Raw genomic sequence first — 23,168 nt, 5'->3', positions numbered from 1 at the left:
TGAGCCCTGGTCTGGGAAGATCCCACATGCCGCAGAGCAACTGGGCCCGCGAGCCACAACTACTGAGCCTGCGCGTCTGGAGCCTGTGCTCCACAACAAGAGAGGCCACGACAGTGAGAGGCCCGTGCACTGCAATGAAGAGTGGCCCCCACTTGCCGCAACTAGAGAAAGCCCTCGCACAGAAACGACCCAACGCAGCCAAAAATAAATAAATTAATTAAAAAAAAAAAAAACTAAGACATTTGGTTTTCCCGTCCATCTTTAAACACCTCCAAAGAAATTATATCCTACCTCTCTACAGAACTAACAGGCCATACTAACAGATTATCATCTGATCAAAAAGTTCTTATAAATGACCAATCAAAATTACTTCTGCTAAATGTTTCATCATGTTACTGAGTAGGAGAAAAGTTCTGTTATAAAATACAATATCCAATACTATCCCAATTTTTAAATATATATTCACACTTTTATACACATTATGTACATCTAGACATTTTTAAAGGATGGAAGATATTCTAAAAGATTAACGCTGATTAGTTTCCTCTAACTGGTGGGATATGGGTGACGTTTTTATTTCTGTTATTTCTATATATTGTATAAGGTCAGTATAGATTCGTAAAAATGTGACTCATAAAAATGTGATTACAAAGTAACTTTTAAATGCTCTCTTGCTTTGATTCAAGTCCAATACAGGCATACCCCCGAGATGTTACGTTCCAGACGAAAGCAAATAAAGTAAATCATACAAATTATTTAGTTTCCCAGTGCATATAAAAGTTATGTTTACACTATACTGTGTAATGGCATTATGTCTAAAGAACAATGTATACACCTTAATTTTAAAAATGCTTTAAAAAATTTCTTAAAAAAATGCTAACCATCATCTGGGCCTTCAGCAAGTCGTAATCTTTTTGCAATAACATCAAAGATCACTAATCACAGGGACTTCCCTGGTGGCACAGTGGTTAAGAATCCACCTGCCAATGCAGGGGACATGGGTTCGAGCCCTGGTCCAGGAAGATCCCACATGCCACAGAGCAACTAAGCCCATGCGCCACAACTACTGAGCCTGCACTCTAGAGCCCGTGAGCCACAACTACTGGAGCCCGCGGGCCACAACTACTGAAGCCCGCGCACCTAGAGCCCGTGCTCCGTGACAAGAGAAGTCACTGAAATGAGAAGCCCGCGCACTGCAACGAAGAGTAGCCCCCACTCGCCGCAACTAGAGAAAGCCCGCGGGCAGCAACAAAAAACCAACACAGCCATAAATAAGTAAATAAATAAATAAATAAATTTATTTTTAAAAAATCACTAATCACAGATCACCATAACAAATACAATAATGAAAATGTCTGAAATATTGCAAGAATTACCAAAATGTTAACACAGAAGCACGAAGTGAGCAAATGCTGCTGGAAAATGGCAGTGTTGACACAAACCTTCAATTTGCAAAGAACGCAATATCTGCACAGTGCAATAAAGCAAGGTATGCTTATATTCTTTATTACACATGCAAAATAATCACATCCTCTACACACAAATCTTTTACTAGAAATACTTCTTGAGAGCAGAGACTTTTGTCTTATTTTATTTGCTCAGATGACCTCAAAAAGAAGTGTGACTTAATCATGTAAATTATATGAATAGAGATATAAGCTCGTATTTATAAAAAACTCTCTTATGGCCCAGAGTTGTCCAGAAAGCGAATGGTTCACCTCTAAAGTGTCTAAGCACAAGGACAACCACTCCTTCATGTGGTTATTTCACAGGACTGGATCTGATTAAATGAGATGACTTCTAAGTTCTCTTCCAATCATTAATAGGGTGGCCAGTAAGTCTCATGGCCCATGCCAACTCCTTTTAACCAGCAGTGGCTGCCTAGGGAGCAGTGGTAACACGGACCGTGAGGCCATGCTCACATTCAATAGGCCCAAGTGATATGCTTAATCGGTCAAGTCAGTGATAAGTAAGGGAGGGGAGAGCTGTGACATGCTCACCTGTGTATCTGCCAACCATGAATCTCTGTGTTTTGATAAACAAAGAATCCCAGATTACTTCTGTCGTCCTGAGACAAAATGGTACCAGGAGTATATTTTTGTAACTCTTAATGATTCTTCTAATCTTAAATCTTCAAACCACTCTTCAGTTACTTGGTGAAAGATTTAGACTAAAATAACTTTTTTTTTTCCTCTTTTCTTTGGGACAAGTAAAAGCACATATTTGTTTATTCCACAGATGAACTAATAAGCACTCACCTCTGTAAGTTGTGATTTGTCATAATCTTTACGGTGACGGTAGATGCACTGACTAAGAAGAGAATATAATCTCTCAAGTTGATCAACTGCCAGATTGTTGCTTTTATCTACCAACAAATCAAGCAATTTCTAAGAAAAATTAAGAGAAAAAAGAATAAAATGAAATTTGATTTCATTGTTCAAACTGAAACGGTTCCACATGCTATGGTGTAATAGTGACACCTGAGTTTAGAAGATTCCAGGGCTTAGTTTATTACCAAGAACATTCTCATATTTCTAAACCCCTCAAAACACACACAACTCTTTTTCATTAGCAGCCCTAAAGTACTTATATTCCTAGGTTAAAGCAAAAGATTATCAAAACTAGCTTTATTTCCATTCATTTAAAACTGCCTGGGAAGAGCTAAGCTTACCTTCAATCTCTCATGATCAACTATAAGAGGTGGCACAGGCTCAGATGGCTCTTCTGGAACCAGTTCCAGGCTTGTTGTTTTTGCCTGCTCTAAAATTAACTTACGATATTTCTTTACTTTAGAAGCACCTACAATTGAAAAAAAAAAAAAAGCACCGCAGCAAATAAAAGTTAAGAAAAATCAGACAAACAATTATACATTCTTTTACCCACCACAAATCCTTTTGGAATAAGGGTGTAATTCTTTAAATAATAAATTATTTTTTTGAGGGGGGTAAGACTAAGCATCCCAGATAAAAGAGAACTAGACCACAACTACGAAAGCCAAGTCATACCAGAATATCATCTTAACAAACATATCCCCTAAAAGGAAGATAAGAGTAATCTTCAGCTCTAAGCAGTAACTTATAAACTGTCTTCATTCTCTGTATGATAATCATTTTAAAATCTGGAGCTCTCAGAACTAGAAGAAAGGAAGCAACCTAGAAAAGCAGATACTAACATAAAGTGAGGCCAACCTGCCTCGTATTTGCCTCCCAATGCAAAACATTTTCTTCAACATTGCCTGAAATGTCTTACTTTTCTCTGTTATACTGCCTGTATTACACAAAATTTTCTCTTAAAAATATAAACCCATTAAAAATGCAAAAGGTCTAGTGTCCTTCCCTACTACCTTAGAGTGAATTAGTATAATCTAAATTACTTTCCTCCCAACATCTTGCTGAGACCAGCCACACTGAAAAAACAGAAACTGTGAGGTCGCTGCGTATAACTTGACAGCGCCCGGCACTGTGATGGGTAGGGAGGGCAGGTAAACCATCAAGCCTTACGCTCCCTAAGCAGGAGCACTCTTAGAGGAGGCCGAGGGGGGAGGAACACAAGGACAAACTTGGACTGTTTCAGAACTTGATACAGGATCTGGCCCATGCTCAGGGCCACTAAGGAGACCCTTCCTCCTCCCTCCTCCCTCCTGCATTAGTCCTCTTAGTCCCAAGTCTTTAAACAATTCCTTTTCCTCAATGCCTGCTATATAGATAAATAATAAAAGAACCAAAATGTTGCCTTCAAAAACATATACCCTGGGCTTCCCTGGTGGCGCAGTGGTTGAGAGTCTGCCTGCTAATGCAGGGCACGCGGGTTCGAGCCCTGGTCTGGGAAGATCCCACATGCCGTGGCACAGCTGGGCCCGTGAGCCACAACTACTGAGCCTGCATGTCTGGAGCCTGTGCCCCGCAACAAAAGAGGCTGCGATAGTGAGAGGCCCGCGCACCGCGATGAAGAGTGGCCCCCGCTTGCCACAACTGGAGAAAGCCCTCGCACAGAAATGGAGACCCAACACAGCCAAAAATAAATAAATTAATTAATTAATTAAAAAAAAAAACATATACCCTGATATACCAGAGAAATTTTATATTTCAGAAAGCCTTTAGAGTGAAAGCCTTTATTTATAGTTCAATTAATATATGCTAGGAGTTTTGTTAAGACCATACGGATCCTCATTATTACATCCATGGACTTCTAGAGGCCCAAGAACCTGAATTAGGAACCACTACACTAGGTTACATTGCCCTGACAGTTACAAATGAAAGCTTCCAGTAAAGCTTTTACACAACAAATATCTTTAAAGCTTTTAGATCACCAGTTGAACATAATATTCATTTAAACCTTTTCTGCAGCTTACTAAAATCTCATAGTGAACTAGCATTAAAAAGAACTTCTCCTCCCCACCCACTCTGCCTCATAACAGGAATCTCTCCATTTTCCCCACTCTGCCCCATTCATTACTTAACTCTAGCTTCAACACATTTTTTTAAGTTCTGTCTATATGATAGCCCAGGATAAATAATGCTCTTAAAATTGCTTGCTATTATTAAACATTGGAGAAAAAGAAAAATTCTCAACAGGCAGCATTTAAGAACCGTACCTCTCTCTTTATCCATTAAAAGAATTCTAAGACTTTGAATAATACCATCCTACTCTCTAATTCTACTGGAGGGCTCAAAAAACTGGTATTAAAAAACTTTTCTCACATAGCCCAAATCCCAGGCTAACACTATACACTCCACACAATTTAGAGAGCATGATACAATTTCAAGATAACCTGGTATAAGAAGAGTGCTTATTTGGAAAGGAAATTCAGTACACTGAGCAGAGTAGATCTCTAAATCACCCCATTTCACTATGGGCTAAAGAATAATGATAAACAACAAAGCGGGGCCAGAAACCCTCAACTCCCCCTTTCTGCTGCTTCTTAAAAGAATCATATACCCAAAGCAAGTCAGGAGTGGGCAGAGTGCTCTGACTCTGCGAGAATAAAGTAACTTTGACAGTGAGGATTCTGCTGCTTTCTTCCACCACTGGTCGTATAGATAGAGTCTCCTAGACTAAACATCCCTCAGATTCAACTAACAGTGACCGCCTGGCATGAATATACCTTAGTATGTGCCAGGTACCAGGAGAGACGATTAATATACATGATTTATATAATCCCTGCAGTGACACCATTCTGAAGTTTAATTTAGAAGATAAAGGACACGGGGTTGGAGAATATAAGCAACTAGCTCAGAGTCACATGATTATAATGAACAGGAGTGGTAATTTAATGTGGGTTTATATGACTTTACTATACCATACTGCTACAGTATCCAAGTCTTCTCACCCACCCCCACCCCACCCCAATAATCCTTCTGTTAGAAATCCATCTTCTTAACACTTGTGGATCTACTCAGCTTTTAGTCATACATCCATTAGGACAGGGGTGATAATCAGGTGGGAGGCAGAAGAGGAAGCAGCCAGGTAAGCAATGCATTCTGGACCACAAACCCTCTGAGACATTCACCAAAATTTATTATGCATGTGTACACTTTTCTAGGGAAAGGGGTGAAAACTGCAACAGAGTCTCAAAGGGGTATAATTATTTATCAACTATTGCTACTGGGGGCCAGATAAAATATGCACTTAATTAACTCTGGAGTTAAAACCTTCAGGAAAAATTTTAAAACATTAGCTCTACCTTCTTTATCCAGTTCTGCATCTTTAACCTCCGCATCAGGGCCAGGTTCGAACTTCTCATTATTGCTACATTCCACTGCCTCTAGTTTCTCAGGATCATCTCCATGATTTTCTTTTGAAGTTTCTGGTTTTTCTTTTGACTGGTCCTCCAGAAGATTCTTTTGTTCAGAACTACATTTGTCTCCACTACCACAGAAAGAAACTACTTCAGCTTTGCCATTCTGACACTCCAGAAGTGGTATTCCTTCAAAACTGTCAGTGGAGACCTCGCCGTTTAGACAGCTTCCTTTAAGGAAAGACTCTTTCCTAGATGTCTGTTCTGGATTTAGAGAACTGCTGCTGTTGACGAGTAGAGACTCATTTGAACTTTCCTCTTCAGTAGATGCAAAGTTCTCTTTTGTGCCCGCTCCGTTGTTAAGCCTCTGCCCCTGGTCCATGTCCATGATGTCACACGATGATTCATCATTGGTCATAGATAAGTCTCCAGTCTCCTCTCCATTTTCTTCATGGCAGTCAGTGCTTACCTCAAACTCTCCATTTTCTAGCAATTTCCTGTCCTCCATATGATTCTCATAGTCAGCAAATTTGGTGTCCTCTTCATCTTTTTTTAAATTATTGACTTTCCTTTTCTTAATAATTCCTTTACCCCACTGTGATCGCCGCCTTGATTTTCTCCGAACTCGAACTATTTTACAAAGAAGGGAAAAAGATATGTAGAACTTGGAATGCAATGCTTGTTTTACAAATGTTTATTAAATAAGACCCAAACAAAAGTAAACCCATACTAGCGTAACACAGACAAAAACTACTTAGCTCTTGACATCCATGCTGACTAATCCTCACAAACTACAAGTAAAATGGATATGAAGTCAGGGATGAACTCTGAAGAATGAAAGAAATTTAAATTTATTTCCTATATGAGTTTACTCAGCACTCACTTTTTACCACTGCCCTGGATTCTACTTTATAGCTGTTCCTAATTCCTAACATACAGGGGCCAAGCGTACTATACACACATTTAAGGAATGACCACATTACCAAGCTGCCTGGAAGGTTTGGGGCTATAGCCCTGGACTTCCACCAGGAAGATGAGTGCTTTGCCAGCAACATCACCCAAAAGCTCCTAAACCATGAAAGAAAATTAAAGTATTATCCACTATATGAAGAGAGAATAGTTACAGGTATCCCTACAAAGCAATCTCTACTGCCTCTCCTTCCAGAAGAAATAGAAGCCCTATGAAGGTTATATAGACAATGTGGTTAGCCAGCTGTTAGCCATCTACCACAAATGGTTCACCTATCAGGATCAATTTCTTGCAAAGTTGTTATTTGAAAATATGTAGAAAAATTAAGCCCTCTGCTATCAAGGCAGCAACAACATTAACAAACAATGAAAATAAATATTTGGTCAGTTATGTGAAACGGGAGACCTACAGAAGTTCTAGGGACTACACTCTTAGATGTTAGAAACTATCATGAGCTTTTACGAGTAGATAGCTGGTACTTCCAGGTAATGATGGACCCAGGAATCATTAATTTCCCATGTATGTATCAAAGGTAGCTGGTTATGCAAGTCGATCCCATTGTCCCTTAAATAAAAAGTTAAGTTTTCTTTTGCAATGTGGGACATTTTCACAAAGAAATTTAAATACAAAGTTATTAAAGCAAACTAGTTAAGCTAGAGACCTATCACTTCTGGTGTCGAACACCGAATTCTAAACATTAGTTTGTTGAAAGCCATCAGAGTAAAAATAATTCATTTTTTTCCAAGGCTATAAATGTAATGTCAAATCTGGCTTAATTTTAAAAGAGATAATGTATATTTTTAATATGTCAATGTTGAAAGCTTCCTGGGCAAAGACATTTTAAAAAGAAAATACAAATATGAGACCACTAAGTGTAGATTGTTTAATCCACAGTTTAAGAACTGCTTTTGAGGGCTTCCCTGGTGGCGCAGTGGTTGAGAATCTGCCTGACAATGCGGGGGACACGGGTTCGGGCCTGGTCTGGGAAGATCCCACATGCCGCGGAGCAACTAGGCCCGTGAGCCACAATTACTGAGCCTGCGCGTCTGGAGCCTGTGCTCCGCAACAAGAGAGGCCGTGATAGTGAGAGGCCCGCGCACCGCGATGAAGAGTGGCCCCCACTTGCCATAGCTGGAGAAAGCCCTCGCACAGAAACGAAGACCCAACACAGCCATACATACATACATACATACATACATACATACATACATAAAAATTTAAAAAAAAAACAACTGCTTTTGAAAGGCAAATAGAGGAGAATCTGGTCTTAAGACAACCCTCACTTCTTTACTCTAGCACTTAATATGAACTTGTGATCTAGCAACAGTATATAGTGTGTTTACATACTTTTCCCATCCTTTCATCTTTAATCCTTACTGAGTCTCTGTAAAGACACCAAGGTATTCACAAGTGTTGACAAATTTTGTCATAACTATCACTCTTCTTTCTCATCTAAGAATAAATCTACTAAAGGTTTCTAAAATCATTTCCAAAATTCAAGTTATTTAGTCACTTGGCTCAAAATTTATTTTGCCTTCAAAACTGTACTATCATTACCATCATCTCTCCATTCCTTTATCCCCTATTAATTTCTATTTTTACAATTTACAGTTATAGGGTAATTGGAGATGAAATTTCTATATTAGTCTACTTTTAAAAGCACAGGCTATAGTGATAGGCATTCATAAGCATTCTATTACTTACATGAAAAACTAATCCAGCCCACATTAAAAGTGTAAGAGAAGTATTCAGCTTGCTCTTTCTCTAAAATGTAGAACTGTTAGGTTTTACTACCTGACAAGTCACTCCTGACATTGTGTCCCTGCTTATTCTGCAATAACCGAAGGTACAAGAGGTTCCCTTTTTCTTTCCTCACTACGCCATGGAGCCCTACAGCAAGAGGCTGGACCCTGCCTGATCAGGAGCCAGCTCAATTACTTAAAATGTACTCATACCCTAAGCAAAGGTTAGGAGCCCTTCTGAAGTAAGTTTATTTCTAATGCTTTCATCCCAGCTACGAAAAAGAAAATGTTCTTATTTGGGGAGAGGTCAAACTAGAGATATTTTCCCCGTCCTTTTATAAGCACTTCTAATGCTTAGTATGATTTTGGTAAAATAAGAGGAATTGGTTATATACGTGCCACAAGAATAGGGATTTTTGTTTTAGTCACTGCTCTATCCCCACAGCACCTGGCATGTGGCAGTATATATTTACAGAACTAATCTTTAATATACCCACTTCCTTTTTCAAGGGTGCTTTGTGTGAAAAGCCCATTTAGAGGCACAATCTTTAAAATCAAGTTTTATAACATCTCTGAGTTTGTTTCCAAAACTAAGACCTTAGAAAAGCAACTCTTCCAAAGGGAGATTTAGACATATGATTTAAGTAACTTAATGTAAAACAGACAAATGATGAGTCACATATGCCATCTACTGGTAAGAGAAAACAGGCCTCACATTTGTAGATTACAATAATATTTTAATACTTAAAGGAAATTAAAACTGCTTGAGGCCAATATTCAATGTGTTTTAGTTAGTAAATATTTTTATCAGTTGCAGAGAATGTAGGGATTTCAAGGTTTAAATTAGAGTGCTGTGTTACAGAATCCAGGTCACGATCCAAGGTACAACTAGGATAAATAGCTTAATCAGTTTCATGGAACTAAATGCACCATTAAGTCCTTCAAATGTTCTCACACATGAATGCCACTTATCACAAAGAGAACAAGATAAAAAAAAACTGAGTCTGGTTCATTCATTCAAATTCAATGCCACTGGTGAAAGAACTTATTATGGCCATCTTTACTGACAGTTGGAGCAGAATTACCACCTTTATATCAGAAGAACAGCGTATATCTTCCAAAGATGGCTATCTTTAGTGAAACATAAAGATTGTTATTAGGAAGATGCTGTGTTTATTAACATTTGTCTTTTAGAAATTTTACAGATCACCATGAGTGAGGAAAAGTGAGGAGAACCCAGAACACTGAATTTTCCCCCTCTAAATACATCTGACTTAAACAAAACCAGTTAAAGAAGGCTACACAGATTTTTCTCAGAAAAATCAACTTCCTGCTGTCAATTCAGTCACTCTCCTAAGCCAGAGTTTCCATTTCCTACCATAACAAGAACATTCGCATAACATACAGCAAGGGGTTGGAGGTGGGGTGGATAAAAAAATCTACTGGCTCCACATCTCTATCTAAAAACCAAAGTTTAAAACTGAAGATATTCAAATCTAGTTCAATTACAACAGCAAGCACTGAATGGAGATAGGAGAAAAGCAAATAAGGTTAAAGAAATGTATTCTGATTCAGCATTTTACCCCACAAGCTCTTAGCAGCCCTTTGGTATATGTGCCCAATTCCTAACACATCTGCCTCATTCGCAGTTGTTCCCACTACTGGATAACATGATCTCAAATACTCACATGCACATTTATTTGCAGAGCTGTGCCAGATATCCATTGGATTTCTTTGTTTGTGCCGAAATGCCTCTTCAACTCTAGTTTCCGCCTTTCGAGCTCCAGTACCATGAGGATTTATTTGTTCTGCTGTTACCGATAAGCCTGCAAGCAGAAGATAAGCAATACCTATTTAAATATTCCCAGCTACATAAACCAACAAGGTTAAAAAAAGTCTGAAATACAAAACTGAATTTTAACGTCATTAATTATACTTGGACAGTTTGTAATTCGGATGAAATAGTATCTTTTGATTTAAGATGGGAAAGAAACTAGATATAAAAGCATAAAAATAAAATGGCAGGCCATGCTTATTTACACTTACTCCCCAAAGGGCCCTGTGTTTACTCATTTTACTTTGCAGAGGGATACATTTCACATTTTTATGACTTTGAGACAGTAAGATTATATATAGTCTAAAAATCATGATTCCTGCCATCTTAGAAAGTATAAGCATATATTGGGCCACTGAATCCCATTCATATGAACTGTTTCCATCTGACATTAGCTGGCTGTCACACCACACTGCATAAGTTTGGTTTTCGTGCACTGATCTTCATAAAAATAACCATTCCATCTCAATTCTCTTTACTAGATTTCTTTCTTCTATGCCATCCTTAAATGTTGCCTTCCTTAAATGTTTCTAAGGGCGGTCTCTGGAATCCCTTTTCTTCTCACTTTAATCTACACCTTCCACCACAAATATTCATGCCTTCAGCTCCTACTGGCGTTATATAATTATTCCCAAATTACATCTTTAGTCCAAAACTCTCTTGAGCTTCTGATTCATATCAGTTGCCTACTTGATATCACCAACTGGATATCCTAGAGATAGGTCAAATTAAAGATAACTGGTTTCTCTTTTCCCACCAAAAAAAACCTGTCCTTATATATTCCCTCTCTCTACTGGTGGTATTAGCATCTACTTAAGTCATTAAACCAGTAACATGGCAGCCAATTTTGCCTCTTCCTTTCCTTCACAATGCCCTCCACCCCTGCAGCTGCATCTCTCTCATGTTAATCCTACCTTCATTCCCACTTCACTAATTAAAGCTCTGGACTACTCCAACAGCCCTCCCCCCACCAAAAGCTTTACTGAGGTACAATTTACACAACATAAAAATCACTCATTTTAAGCATACGATTCAGTGATTTTTAGTGAATTCACAGAGCTGTGCAATCACCCCAGCAATCCAATCTAGGTAACTGTTCCAGGCAACCACTGGTCCACTTTTTGTCTCTATAGACTTGCCTTTTGTGAGCATTTCATATAAATGGAATCATGCAATATGTGCTCTTTTGTGACTGCCTTCTTTCACTTAGCATAACATTTCTAAAGTTCATCCATGCTGTACCATGTATCAGTACCTTATTCCTTTTTATAGCTGAGCAGTACGTCACTGTACAATATACCCTGTTTTGCTTCCCCATTCATCAGTTGACGGACATTTGGGTTGTTTCTGGTTTTTAATTGTTGTGAATAATACTGCTATGAACATTCACGTACAAGTCTTTATATGGACATATGTTTTCATCTTTCTTGGGTAGACCCCTAGGAGTAAAATCACTGGGTCGTATGGTAAATATTACGCTTAACTTTTTAGAAACTGCCAAAATGTTTTCAAAACTGGCTCCAACAGCTTTTTAACTGGTCTCTCATCCTCCGACCGAGCCACATTGAGACCTTGCTATTTCCTGCTGCCAAAGCAATTTACCAATCCATTCCACTGTTTCAAATACTTCTATGAATCCTACTGACTATGGCAATTGTTCTCAAACTTTAGTGTACATAAAAACCACTTGAGTTTGCTGAAGCGCAGATTTCTCGGCCTTACTACTCTCAGAGAATCTAATTTGCTAGTTCTAAGCTGATGTGGGTAATAAACACAAACACATTTTAAAAAACATAGACCTGGGCTTCCCTGGTGGCGCAGTGGTTGAGAATCTGCCTGCCAATGCAGGGGACACGGGTTCGAGCCCTGGTCTGGGAGGATCCCACATGCCGCAGAGCAACTAGGCCCGTGAGCCACAATTACTGAGCCTGCGCGTCTGGAGCCTGTGCTCCGCAACAAGAGAGGCCCGCGCACCGCGATGAAGAGTGGCCCCCACTTGCCGCAACTAGAGAAAGCCCTCGCACAGAAATGAAGACCCAACGTAGCCATAAATAAATAAATAAACAAACAAACAAACAAACCCAAAGTTTAAAAAAAAAAAAAACACTGACCTACAGGATAAAGTCCAAGCTCCTTAGCATGACATTGATTCATTCAAATATTTATAAATAGCCTGTTGTATACCAGAGATAGTTCTAGGGACTGCAGTAGAGCTATGAATAAGACATTCACAGCACTTATATTCTAAATAAGGAGGAGAGAGACAACAACAGTAACAAAATACCAAGTGCTATGGTGACCAGAGCCTAATAAGATTAGGTGGCCAGGGAAGGCCTCTCTAAGGCAGTGGAAGAAAAGCGTCTTCACAACTTCAATGTCCTGGACCCAGCTCACCTTCTGAGCTCTGTTTCCCACCATTCTGTACATCTTTAGCAATACCAAACAATTTGCAGTTCTTCCGATACACCACGTTATTTCACGTCTCTGCGCCTGTATACGTAGTGTGCTGTGCTTACAGTACCTCCTCCTTCTCCGTCACTGCCTCCCTTCCTCTACTTCACTAGAGACAACACTTCTATATTCATTCCCCAAACTCTGACCAAAATGCTGGGTTTCCTACCAGGAGGCCTCTCCTCTGTGCTATGAACATGCTTCAATCAGTGCATATGCCACACTATACTCGATTTGTTTTACACTTACTCTCTCCTACTAAAGTGTGAGTTCCTCAAGGACAGGATTATATATAGAACGAACAAAACACATCTGCTAATTCTGTGTTTATACTAACAAAATTGCACATAAATTCCAATAGGTTTAAAAAAAAAGTATTCCTAAAAAAAATTTTTAAGTATCGGTATTAGATATAAACTGATGAAAATAAACCCTCTTCAAATATGAAAGCCTATCTAAATCCTTTAAGAACAGAAATCCATAACTAAAGATATATGCCTGCAAAAGAAATTTCACTAAGAAGTACTTTATTTCTGTAATTTGCACTAAAACTGTTATAGAAAGTAAAATTTTAAAACATCTTTGAGAATTTACATGACATTTTCATATCAGAAATTAAGGATGGGCCTCAAAATACATTTTCATAATACCAGCAACTGTAAAGAAACACCATTCAATGACATTCAATGATCTCTTATTCTTCAGTAGCAAGTTCATTTCTATAACTTACCTCTTTTTATTCTTGCTTCCTTAATTTCTTCACAGAGTTTATTAAATTCTGGATCCAATTCAGCTGCAATGATGGCATGCGCAGTGTCCTTCAGGGTACAAGCCCTGTGCCTAATTATTTTATCTGTTAAAAAGTTGGTATACATTTATTATACATACAAGTGAAATAACATGAACAAAGGGCATCTTAAAAAGGAAAGGAACACAAACATTTAAATAAAACTGTGACTGCAACGAGAAGCCTGGGCACCTCAACGAAGAGCAGCCCCCCGCTTGCCACAACTAGAAAAAGCCCACACACAGCAACACACTCAACACAGCCAACAAAAATTTTTTTAAAAAGACTTTATCAAAATAATTAATTAATTAATTAATTAATTAATTTTAAAAACTGAAAAGCATTTCTAGGCAGGAAGCAAGCTCATTTAAATGATGAGCAAAAAATAAATATAATAAGTTAATCAAGTTGACAATCCTCTGAGAACTATACTTTCAGAACTTCAAAGTACTAAGCCTACTTAACAAATCATTACCTCAAAGATACGGCTTTATTTTATATTTTTCAAAAATGTATGACATTCAATAAAAAATTTTAAAAGATTTACAGGATATTCACCATATGTCCAGCACCAGAGCTACCATACTGAGATTTCAGAAAACCTTACGTAATTTTCTCCATGAGACAAAACTGGTCAAAACTATGCTAAAGTAAGGGTGACTGATTAAAAAGTTGTGACAGAAACAGACAAATACAATAAGGCACTCTAAGATAAGAATGCAAGATGACATAAATTGCAGGTAGATCTAGAAGTGCATACTCTGTTCTAGGTAAACTATACCTAAAATTGGTACTAAAAGAAGAGTCTCTGCTTTACATTAACAGAGAAGTCCTCATTAACTAAAAACACGCATAAACAGTGCTCCCTAGAGCTGTGCAACTCCAAGATATTAAAAGTCAAGTTAATATATCAAGGTCACTTAATTTGTAACAATTTAGCACTAGCATCTAAGTCACAAAATAACATCTGCTTTTTCATCTCTAGTAAAGACAAAAAGTATAAAGATGTATTTTATTTATAACTTTTCTTATTAGAAAGTCTAATAGCTCACTGTAGAAATCTTATAAAAACAAACATGCAGCACTCAAAAAGCAACCCACTGGTATATTTCCTTCCAATGTATTTTCTCTAAACTTTCACTCAATAAATATTGTCAACTGTACCAGGAAGTAAGTCAGGTGATGGCTACACAGTAGTGAACAAAACAGACAGGTCTCCACTTTCAAGGAGCTTTTCAGAATAGTATAGGAAAGAGGTATTTTACCAAATAATCTCATATACACATATAAACACCTCCTACCCCTCCCTCACCCCCCAAAAAACCTGTAACAGCTATGATGAAAATCTACAGGATACTGGTGTGAATACCAATTTTGAATGGGCAAGTCAGGAAAGACTCCTCTGAATTAGTGGCATTTAAGCTGAGACTTAAAGCATGCACTGGGGTAGCCACTGACAAAGGGAAAAACCACTGCAGGTTCAGAAAATACCATGTGAGAAAGTTCCGGAGTAAAAAGATCGTGGAGATTTTAAGAAACTGAAAGGTAGCCTATGTGATTAGAACACAATAAGCAAGAGGCAAACGGGAATCTGACCATATTGAAAGGATTTTACATCTTATCCCAAGAGCAATGAAAAGTCATTGAAAAGATCCAAGCAGAGAAATTACATGATTTAAATGCCCATCTTTGAAAGATCTCTCTGGCTGTTCCCTAGAGACTGGATTGAGAGGGTCAGGCATAAAACCAGGGAGTATAATCGGAAGGCTCTTTTTAGTGAAAAGAGAAGAGAGAACTGAACCAGGTAATGGTGGTGGTAGTGAAGGAAAGGAAGACTACAGCTTTGAAATGTGTTCTCAATGACACAACTTGGTGGTAAAAGAGGGGATGAGATAAGCATCAAGGAAGATTCCCTAGCTTCCTGCATGAAAAATGGGAGGATGGAAGTACCACATACAAAAATAAAAATTAAAAAAAAAGGAAAAAAGAATCCTAGAGAATAAATAGAAAGGAAGTAGGAAAAGAAGTTAGAGATACGTGCTAGTTTAAAGACTTTAGTTTTGACATGACTAATAAATATCCAAGAGAATCTGAGCCAAGATGGCAGAGTAGAAGGACGTGCTCTCACTCCCTCTTGTGAGAACACCAGAATCACAACTAGCTGCTGGACAATCATCCACAGGAAGACACTGGAACTTGGCAAAAAAGATACCCCACATCCAAAGACAAGGGAGAAGCCACAATGAGACGGTAGGAGCGGTGCAATCACAGTAAACTCAAATCCCATAACTGCTGGGTGGGTGACTCACAGACTGGAGAACACTTATACCACAGAAGTCCACCCACTGGAGTGAAGGTTCTGAGTCCCACGTCAGGTTCCCAAACTGGGGGTCCGGCAACGGGAGGAGGAATTCCTAGAGAATCAGACTTTGAAGGCTAGTGGGATTTGATTGCAGGACTTCGAGAGGACTGGGGAAAACAGAGACTCTACTCTTGGAGGGCACACACAAAGTAGTGTGTGCATCAGGACCCACGGGATGGAGCAGTGACCCCATAGGAGACTGAACCAGACCTACCTGCTAGTGTTGGAGGGTCTCCTGCAGAGGCAGGGGGTGGCTGTGGCTCACCGTGGGGACAAGGACACTGGCAGCAGAAGTTCTGGGAACTACTCCTTGGCGTGAGCCCTCCCAGAGTCCGCCATTAGCCCCACCAAAGAGCCCGGGTAGGCTCCAGTGTTGGGTTGCCTCAGGCCAAACAACCAAAAGGGAGGGAACCCAGCCCCACCCATCAGCAGTCAAGGGATTAAAGTTTTACTGAGCTCTGCGCACCAGAGCAACAGTCAGCTCTACCCACCACCAGTCCCTCCCATCAGGAAACTTGCACAAGCCTCTTAGATAGCCTCATCCACCAGAGGGCAGACAGCAGAAGCAAGAAGAACTACAATCCTGTAGCCTGTGGAACAAAAAACCACATTCACAGAAAGACAGACAAGATGAAAAGGCAGAGGGCTATGTACCAGATGAAGGAACAAGATAAAACCCCAGAAAAACAACTAAATGAAGTGGAGATAGGCAACCTTCCAGAAAAAGAATTCAGAATAATGATAGTGAAGATGATCCAGGACCTCGGAAAAAGAATGGAGGCAAAGATCGAGAAGATACAAGAAATGTTTAACAAAGACCTAGAAGAATTAAAGAACAAACAGAGATGAACAATACAATAAATGAAATGAAAACTACACTAGAAGGAATCAACAGCATAATAACTGAGGCAGAAGAACGGATAAGTGACCTGGAAGACAGAATGATGGAATTCACTGCTGAGGAACAGAATAAAGAAAAAAGAATGAAAAGAACTGAAGACAGCCTAAGAGAACTCTGGGACAACATTAAAAGCAACAACATTCACATTATAGGGGTCCCAGAAGGAGAAGAGAGAGAGAAAGTTCCCGAGAAAATATCTGAAGAGATTATAGTCGAAAACTTCCCTAACATGGGAAAGGAGATAGCCACCCAACTCCAGGAAGCACAGAGAGTCCCATACAGGATAAACCCAAGGAGAAACATGCCGAGACACATAGTAATCAAACTGACAAAAATTAAAGACAAAGAAAAATTATTGAAAGCAGCAAGGGAAAAACGACAAATAACATACAAGGGAACTCCCAAAAGGTTAACAGCTGATTTCTCAGCAGAAACTCTACAAGCCAGAAGGGAGTGGCATGATATACTTAGTGATGAAAGGGAAGAACCTATAACCAAGATTACTCTATCCGGCAAGGATCTCATTCAGATTCGATGGAGAAATCAAAAGCTTTACAGACAAGCAAAAGCTAAGAGAATTCAGCACCACCAAACCAGCTCTACAACAAATGCTAAAGGAACTTCTCTAAGGGGGAAACACAAGAGAAGAAAAGGACCTACAAAAACAAACCCAAAACAATTAAGAAAATGGTCATAGGAACATACATATCGATAATTACCTTAAACGTGAATGGATTAAATGCCCCAACCAAAAGACATAGACTGGCTGAATGGATACAAAAACAAGACCCATATATATGCTGTCTACAAGAGACCCACTTTAGACCTAGGGACACATACAGACTGAAAGTGAGGGGATGGAAAAAGATATTCCATGCAAATGGAAATCAAAAGAAAGCTGGAGTAGCAATACTCATATCAGATAATTAGACTTTAAAATAAAGAATGTTACAAGAGACAAGGAAGGACACTACATAATGATCAATGGATCAATCCAAGAAGAAGATAATAATTATAAATATATATGCGCCCAACATAGGAGCACCTCAATACATAAGGCAACTGCTAACAGCTATAAAGGAGGAAATCGACAGTAACACAATAATAGTGTGGGACTTTAACACCTCACTTACACCAATGGACAGATCACCCAAAATGAAAATAAATAAGGAAACAGAAGCTTTAAATGACACAATAGACCAGATAGATTTAATTGATATTTATAGGACATTCCATCCAAAAACAGATTACACTTTCTTCTCAAGTGTGCACGGAACATTCTCCAGGATAGATCACATCTTGGGTCACAAATCAAGCCTCAGTAAATTTAAGAAAATCGAAATCATATCAAGGGTCTTTTCTGACCACAACGCTATGAGATTAGAAACTAATCACAGGGGGAAAAAAAGTAAAAAACACAAACACATGGAGGCTAAACAATACATTACTAAATAACCAAGAGATCACTGAAGAAATCAAAGAGGAAATCAAAAAATACCTAGAGACAAATTACAATGAAAGCATGATGATCCAAAACCTATGGGATGCAGCAAAAGCAGTTCTAAGAGGGAAGGTTATAGGTATACAAGCCTACCTCAAGAAACAAGAAAAATCTCAAACAATCTAACCTTACACCTAAAGGAACTAGAGAAAGAAGAACAAACAAAACCCAAAGTTAGCAGAAGGAAGGAAATCATCAAGATCAGAGCAGAAATAAATGAAATAGAAACAAAGAAAACAATAGCAAAGATCAAGAAAACTAAAAGCTGGTTCTTTGAGAAGATAAACAAAATTGATAAATCATTAGCCAGACTCATCAGGAAAAAGAGGGAGAGGACTCAAATCAATAAACTTAGAAATGAAAAAGGAGAAGTTACAACAGACACAGCAGAAATACAAAGCATCCTAAGAGACTACTACAAGCAACTCTATGCCAATAAAATGGACAACCTGGAAGAAATGGACAAACTTTTAGAAAGTTATAACCTTCCAAGACTGAACCAGGAAGAAACAGAAAATATGGACAGACCAATCACGAGTAATGAAATTGAAACTGTGATTAAAAATCTTCCAACAAACAGAAGTCCAGGACCAGATGGCTTCACAGGTGAATTCTATCAAACATTTAGAGAAGAGCTAACACCCATCCTTCTCAAACTCTTCCAAAAAACTGCAGAGGAAGGAACACTCCAAAACTCATTCTATGAGGCCACCATCACCCTGATACCAAAATCAGACAACGATACTACAAAAAAAGAAAATTACAGACCAATATCACTCATGAATATAGATGCAAAAATCCTCAACAAAATACTAGTAAACAGAATCCAACAACACATTAAAAGGATCATACACCATGATCAAGTGGGATTTATCCCAGGGATGCAAGGATTCTTCAATATACACAAATCAATCAATGTGATACACCATATTAACAAATTGAAGAATAAAAACCATATGATCATCTCAATAGATGCAGAAAAAGCTTTTGACAAAATTCAACACCCATTTATGATTAAAAACTCTCTAGAAAGTGGGCATAAAGGGAACCTACCTCAACATAATAAAGGCCATATACGACAAACCCACAGCAAACATCATTCTCAGTGGTGAAAAACTGAAAGCATTTCCTCTAAGATCAGGAACAAGACAAGGATGTCCACTCTCACCACTATTAGTCAACGTAGTTTTGGAAGTCCTAGCCATGGCAATCAGAGAAGAAAAAGAAATAAAAGGAATACAGATTGGAAAAGAAGAAGTAAAACTGTCACTGTTTGCAGATGACATGATACTATACATAGAGAATCCTAAAGATGCCACCAGAAAACTACTAGAGCTAATCAATGAATCTGGTAAAGTTGCAGGATACAAAATTAATGCACAGAAATCTCTTGCATTCCTATACACTAATGATGAAAAATCTGAAAGAGAAATTAAGGAAACACTCCCATTTACCATTGCAACAAAAAGAATAAAATACCTAGGAGTAAACCTACCTGGGGAGACAAAAGACCTGTATGCAGAAAACTATTAGACACTGATGAAAGAAATTAAAGAGGATATCAACAGATGGAGAGATATACCATGTTCTTGGATTGGAAGAATCAATATTGTGAAAATGACTATACTACCCAAAGCAATCTACAGATTCAATGCAATCCCTATCAAATTACCATTGGCATTTTTTACAGAACTAGAAGAAAAAATCTTAAAATTTGTATGGAGACACAAAAGACCCCGAATAGCCAAAGCAGTCTTGAGGGAAAAAAACGGAGCTGGAGCAATCAGCCTCCCTGACTTCAGACTATACTACAAAGCTACAGTAATCAAGACAATATGGTACTGGCACAAAAACAGAAACATAGATCATAGGAACAAGATAGAAAGCCCAGAGATAAACCCAGGCACCTATGGTCAACTAATCTATGACAAAGGAGGCAAGGATATACAATGGAGAAAAGACAGTCTCTTCAGTAAATGGTGCTGGGAAAACTGGACAGCTACATGTAAAAGAATGAAATTAGAACACTCCCTAACACCATACACAAAAATAAACTCAAAATGAATTACAGACCTAAATGTAAGACTGGACACTATAAAACTCTTAGAGGAAAACATAGGAAGAACACTCTTTGACATAAATCACAGCAAGATCTTTTTTGATCCACCTCCTAGAGTAATGGAAATAAAAACAAAAATAAACAAATGGGACCTAATGAAACTTCAAAGCCTTTGCACAGCGAAGGAAACCATAAACAAGACAAAAAGACAACCCTCAGAATGGGAGAAAATATTTGCAAACAAATCAACAGACAAAGGATTAATCTCCAAAATATATAAACAGCTCATGCAGCTCAATATTAAGAAAACAAACAACCCAATGCAAAAATGGGCAGAAGACTTAAATAGACATTTCTCCAAAGAAGACATACAGATGGCCAACAAGCACATGAAAAGCTGCTCTACATCACTAATTATTAGAGAAATGCAAATCAAAACTACAATGAGGTATCACCTCACACTAGTTAGAATGGGCATCATCAGAAAATCTACAAACAACAAATGCTGGAGAGGGTGTGGAGAAATGGGAACCCTCCTGCACTGTTGGTGGGAATGTAAATTGATACAGCCACTATGGAGAACAGTATGGAGATTCCTTAAAAAACTAAAAAATAGAATTACCATATGATCCAGCAATCCCACTACTGGGCATATACCCAGAGAAAACCATAATTCAAAAAGACACATGCACCCCAATGTTCACTGCAACACTATTTACAATAGCCAGGTCATGGAAGCAACCTAAATGCCGAGAGACAGACAAATGGATAAAGAAGATGTGGTACATATATACAATGGAATATTACTCAGCCATAAAAAGGACCAAAATTGGGTCATTTGTTGAGACGTGGATGGATCTAGAGACTGTCATACAGAGTGAAGTAAGTCAGAAAGAGAAAAACAAATATCGTATATTAACACATATATGTGGAAACTAGAAAAATGGTACAGATGAACCAGTGTGCGGGACAGAAATTGAGACACAGATGTAGAGAACAAACGTATGGACACTAAGGGGGGAAAGCGGCAGGGGGTGGTGGTGGTGGTGTGATGAATTGGGAGATTGGGATTGCCATGTATACATTGATGTGTATGAAATTGATGACTAATAAGAACCTGCTGTATAAAAAAATAAAGTTAAAAAATTAAAAAAAAAAATCCAAGTGGAGATATCATGTAGGCAAATGAATATAGATCTCGACAATTTATGACCAAAAGCCACAATGTGTAATCTGTATTTACTATTTAAAATTTTGTACTTCCCTAAGCCTTAAAAAAAAGAAAAAAGATTATGGCATAAGAGACATATAATAAACTGCACATATTTAACGTATACATTGTGATATGCTTTGACATAAGTACAAATCCATAACATCATCATTATATCAAGATAATGAATATATCCACCATCACCAAAAGTCTCCTTGTGCCCCTCTGTCATCCTTCCTTTCACTCTTTCCACAACCCTCCATTCCCAGGGAACCACAGGTCTGTCTACTGGTACCATAGATTACTTCATATTTTCTAGAATTATGTACACTATAATATATATTGAATCGCATATATATTCTCTATATATTAATGTATATATAATTCTAACATATTTATAAATACATATATAAATGGGGTTATAAAGAATATATTCTTATTTTGTCTGTATTCTTTTACTTGACATAATTATTTTGACATTAATACCTATTGTTTTATATAATATTGTATAGCAAGTACACTTCAATTAAAAATTAATTTTTTAAAAAATAATAAAAATACCTATTGTATTGTATGCATCAACCCTCCATTCCTTTTTATTGCTGAGTAATATTCCACTATTGGATATAACACTATTTATCCATTCACATGTTGATGGACATTAGGGATGGTTCTGGGTTTTGGCAATTATCAACAACGTTACATAAATATTCATGAACAAGTCTTTATATGGACATATGTTTTCATTTCCCTTTAGTTAATATTTAAGAGTGGAATGGCTAGCTCAACAATGGGTGTATGTATGTTTAACAATCTTAAAACTGCCAAGCTTTTTCAAAGTTGTACCATTATATATTCCTACCAGCAGTGCATCACAGTTCCAGTTCCTCCACATCCTTGTCAACACTTGGTATGATCAGTCTTTTTAATTTTAGACATTCTTATAGGTGTTTAGTGGTATCTCATTATGCTTTTGACTTGCATTTTGTTTAAGATTAATGAAGTTGAGTATACCTTCATGTTCTTATTTTCCCTCTGTATATCATCTTTGGTGAAGTGTCTTCAAATCTTATACCTATTAGTTTAATTGGGTTGTTTTCTTATTATTAAATTTTAAAAATAAACTTATTTATTTATTTATTTATTTTTGGCTGCGTTGGGTCTTCTTTGCTTCACGTCAGCTTTCTCTAGTTGCGGCAAGCAGGGGCTACTCTTCATTGCGGTGCGTGGGCTTCACACTGTGGTGGCTTCTCTTGTTGCAGAGCATGGGCTCTAGGCATGCTGGCTTCGGTAGTTGTGGTATGCGGGGTCAGTAGTTGTGGCTCGCAGGCTCTGGAGTGCAGGCTCAGTAGTTGTGGTGCTTGGGCTTAGTTGCTCCACAGCATGTGGGATGTTCCCAGACCAGGGCTCGAACCCGTGTACCCTGCATTGGCAGGAAGATTCTTAACCACTGTGCCACCAGGGAAGTCCCTTATTAAATTCTGAGAATTCTTTTAATAGTCTGGATACAAGACAGCTTTTATATTTAAGGTATATTATCCATTGAGATTCTTTATATATATAAGAAGTCTTTTTTTTTGCATACTTATATCCAATTGTTCTAGCACTGTTTGT

At 38.1% G+C, this 23,168-nt stretch overlaps 1 protein-coding gene across 2 annotated transcripts in view; it reads right to left on the bottom strand.

Annotated features, from left to right (window-relative positions):
* The window catches only part of ATAD2B (ATPase family AAA domain containing 2B), a 154,043-nt gene that overhangs the window by 4,679 nt on the left and 126,196 nt on the right, over window positions 1-23,168 (bottom strand). For both annotated transcript variants that reach the window (XM_007183456.3, XM_007183457.3), the window contains exons 23-27: window positions 13,465-13,587; window positions 10,138-10,275; window positions 5,684-6,367; window positions 2,672-2,799; window positions 2,259-2,387 (exon numbers count right to left, since the gene is read on the bottom strand). In XM_007183456.3, coding sequence (XP_007183518.2) covers window positions 2,259-2,387; window positions 2,672-2,799; window positions 5,684-6,367; window positions 10,138-10,275; window positions 13,465-13,587 — 1,202 coding nt within the window. The remainder of the gene's footprint in view (window positions 1-2,258; window positions 2,388-2,671; window positions 2,800-5,683; window positions 6,368-10,137; window positions 10,276-13,464; window positions 13,588-23,168) is intronic.

This window comes from Balaenoptera acutorostrata, chromosome 12 (genome assembly GCF_949987535.1).
Source record: "Balaenoptera acutorostrata chromosome 12, mBalAcu1.1, whole genome shotgun sequence".
Classification (NCBI taxonomy): domain Eukaryota; kingdom Metazoa; phylum Chordata; class Mammalia; order Artiodactyla; family Balaenopteridae; genus Balaenoptera; species Balaenoptera acutorostrata.
Note: the sequence above shows the minus strand (reverse complement) of the source record. Positions and strands in the feature narration are given on the sequence as shown.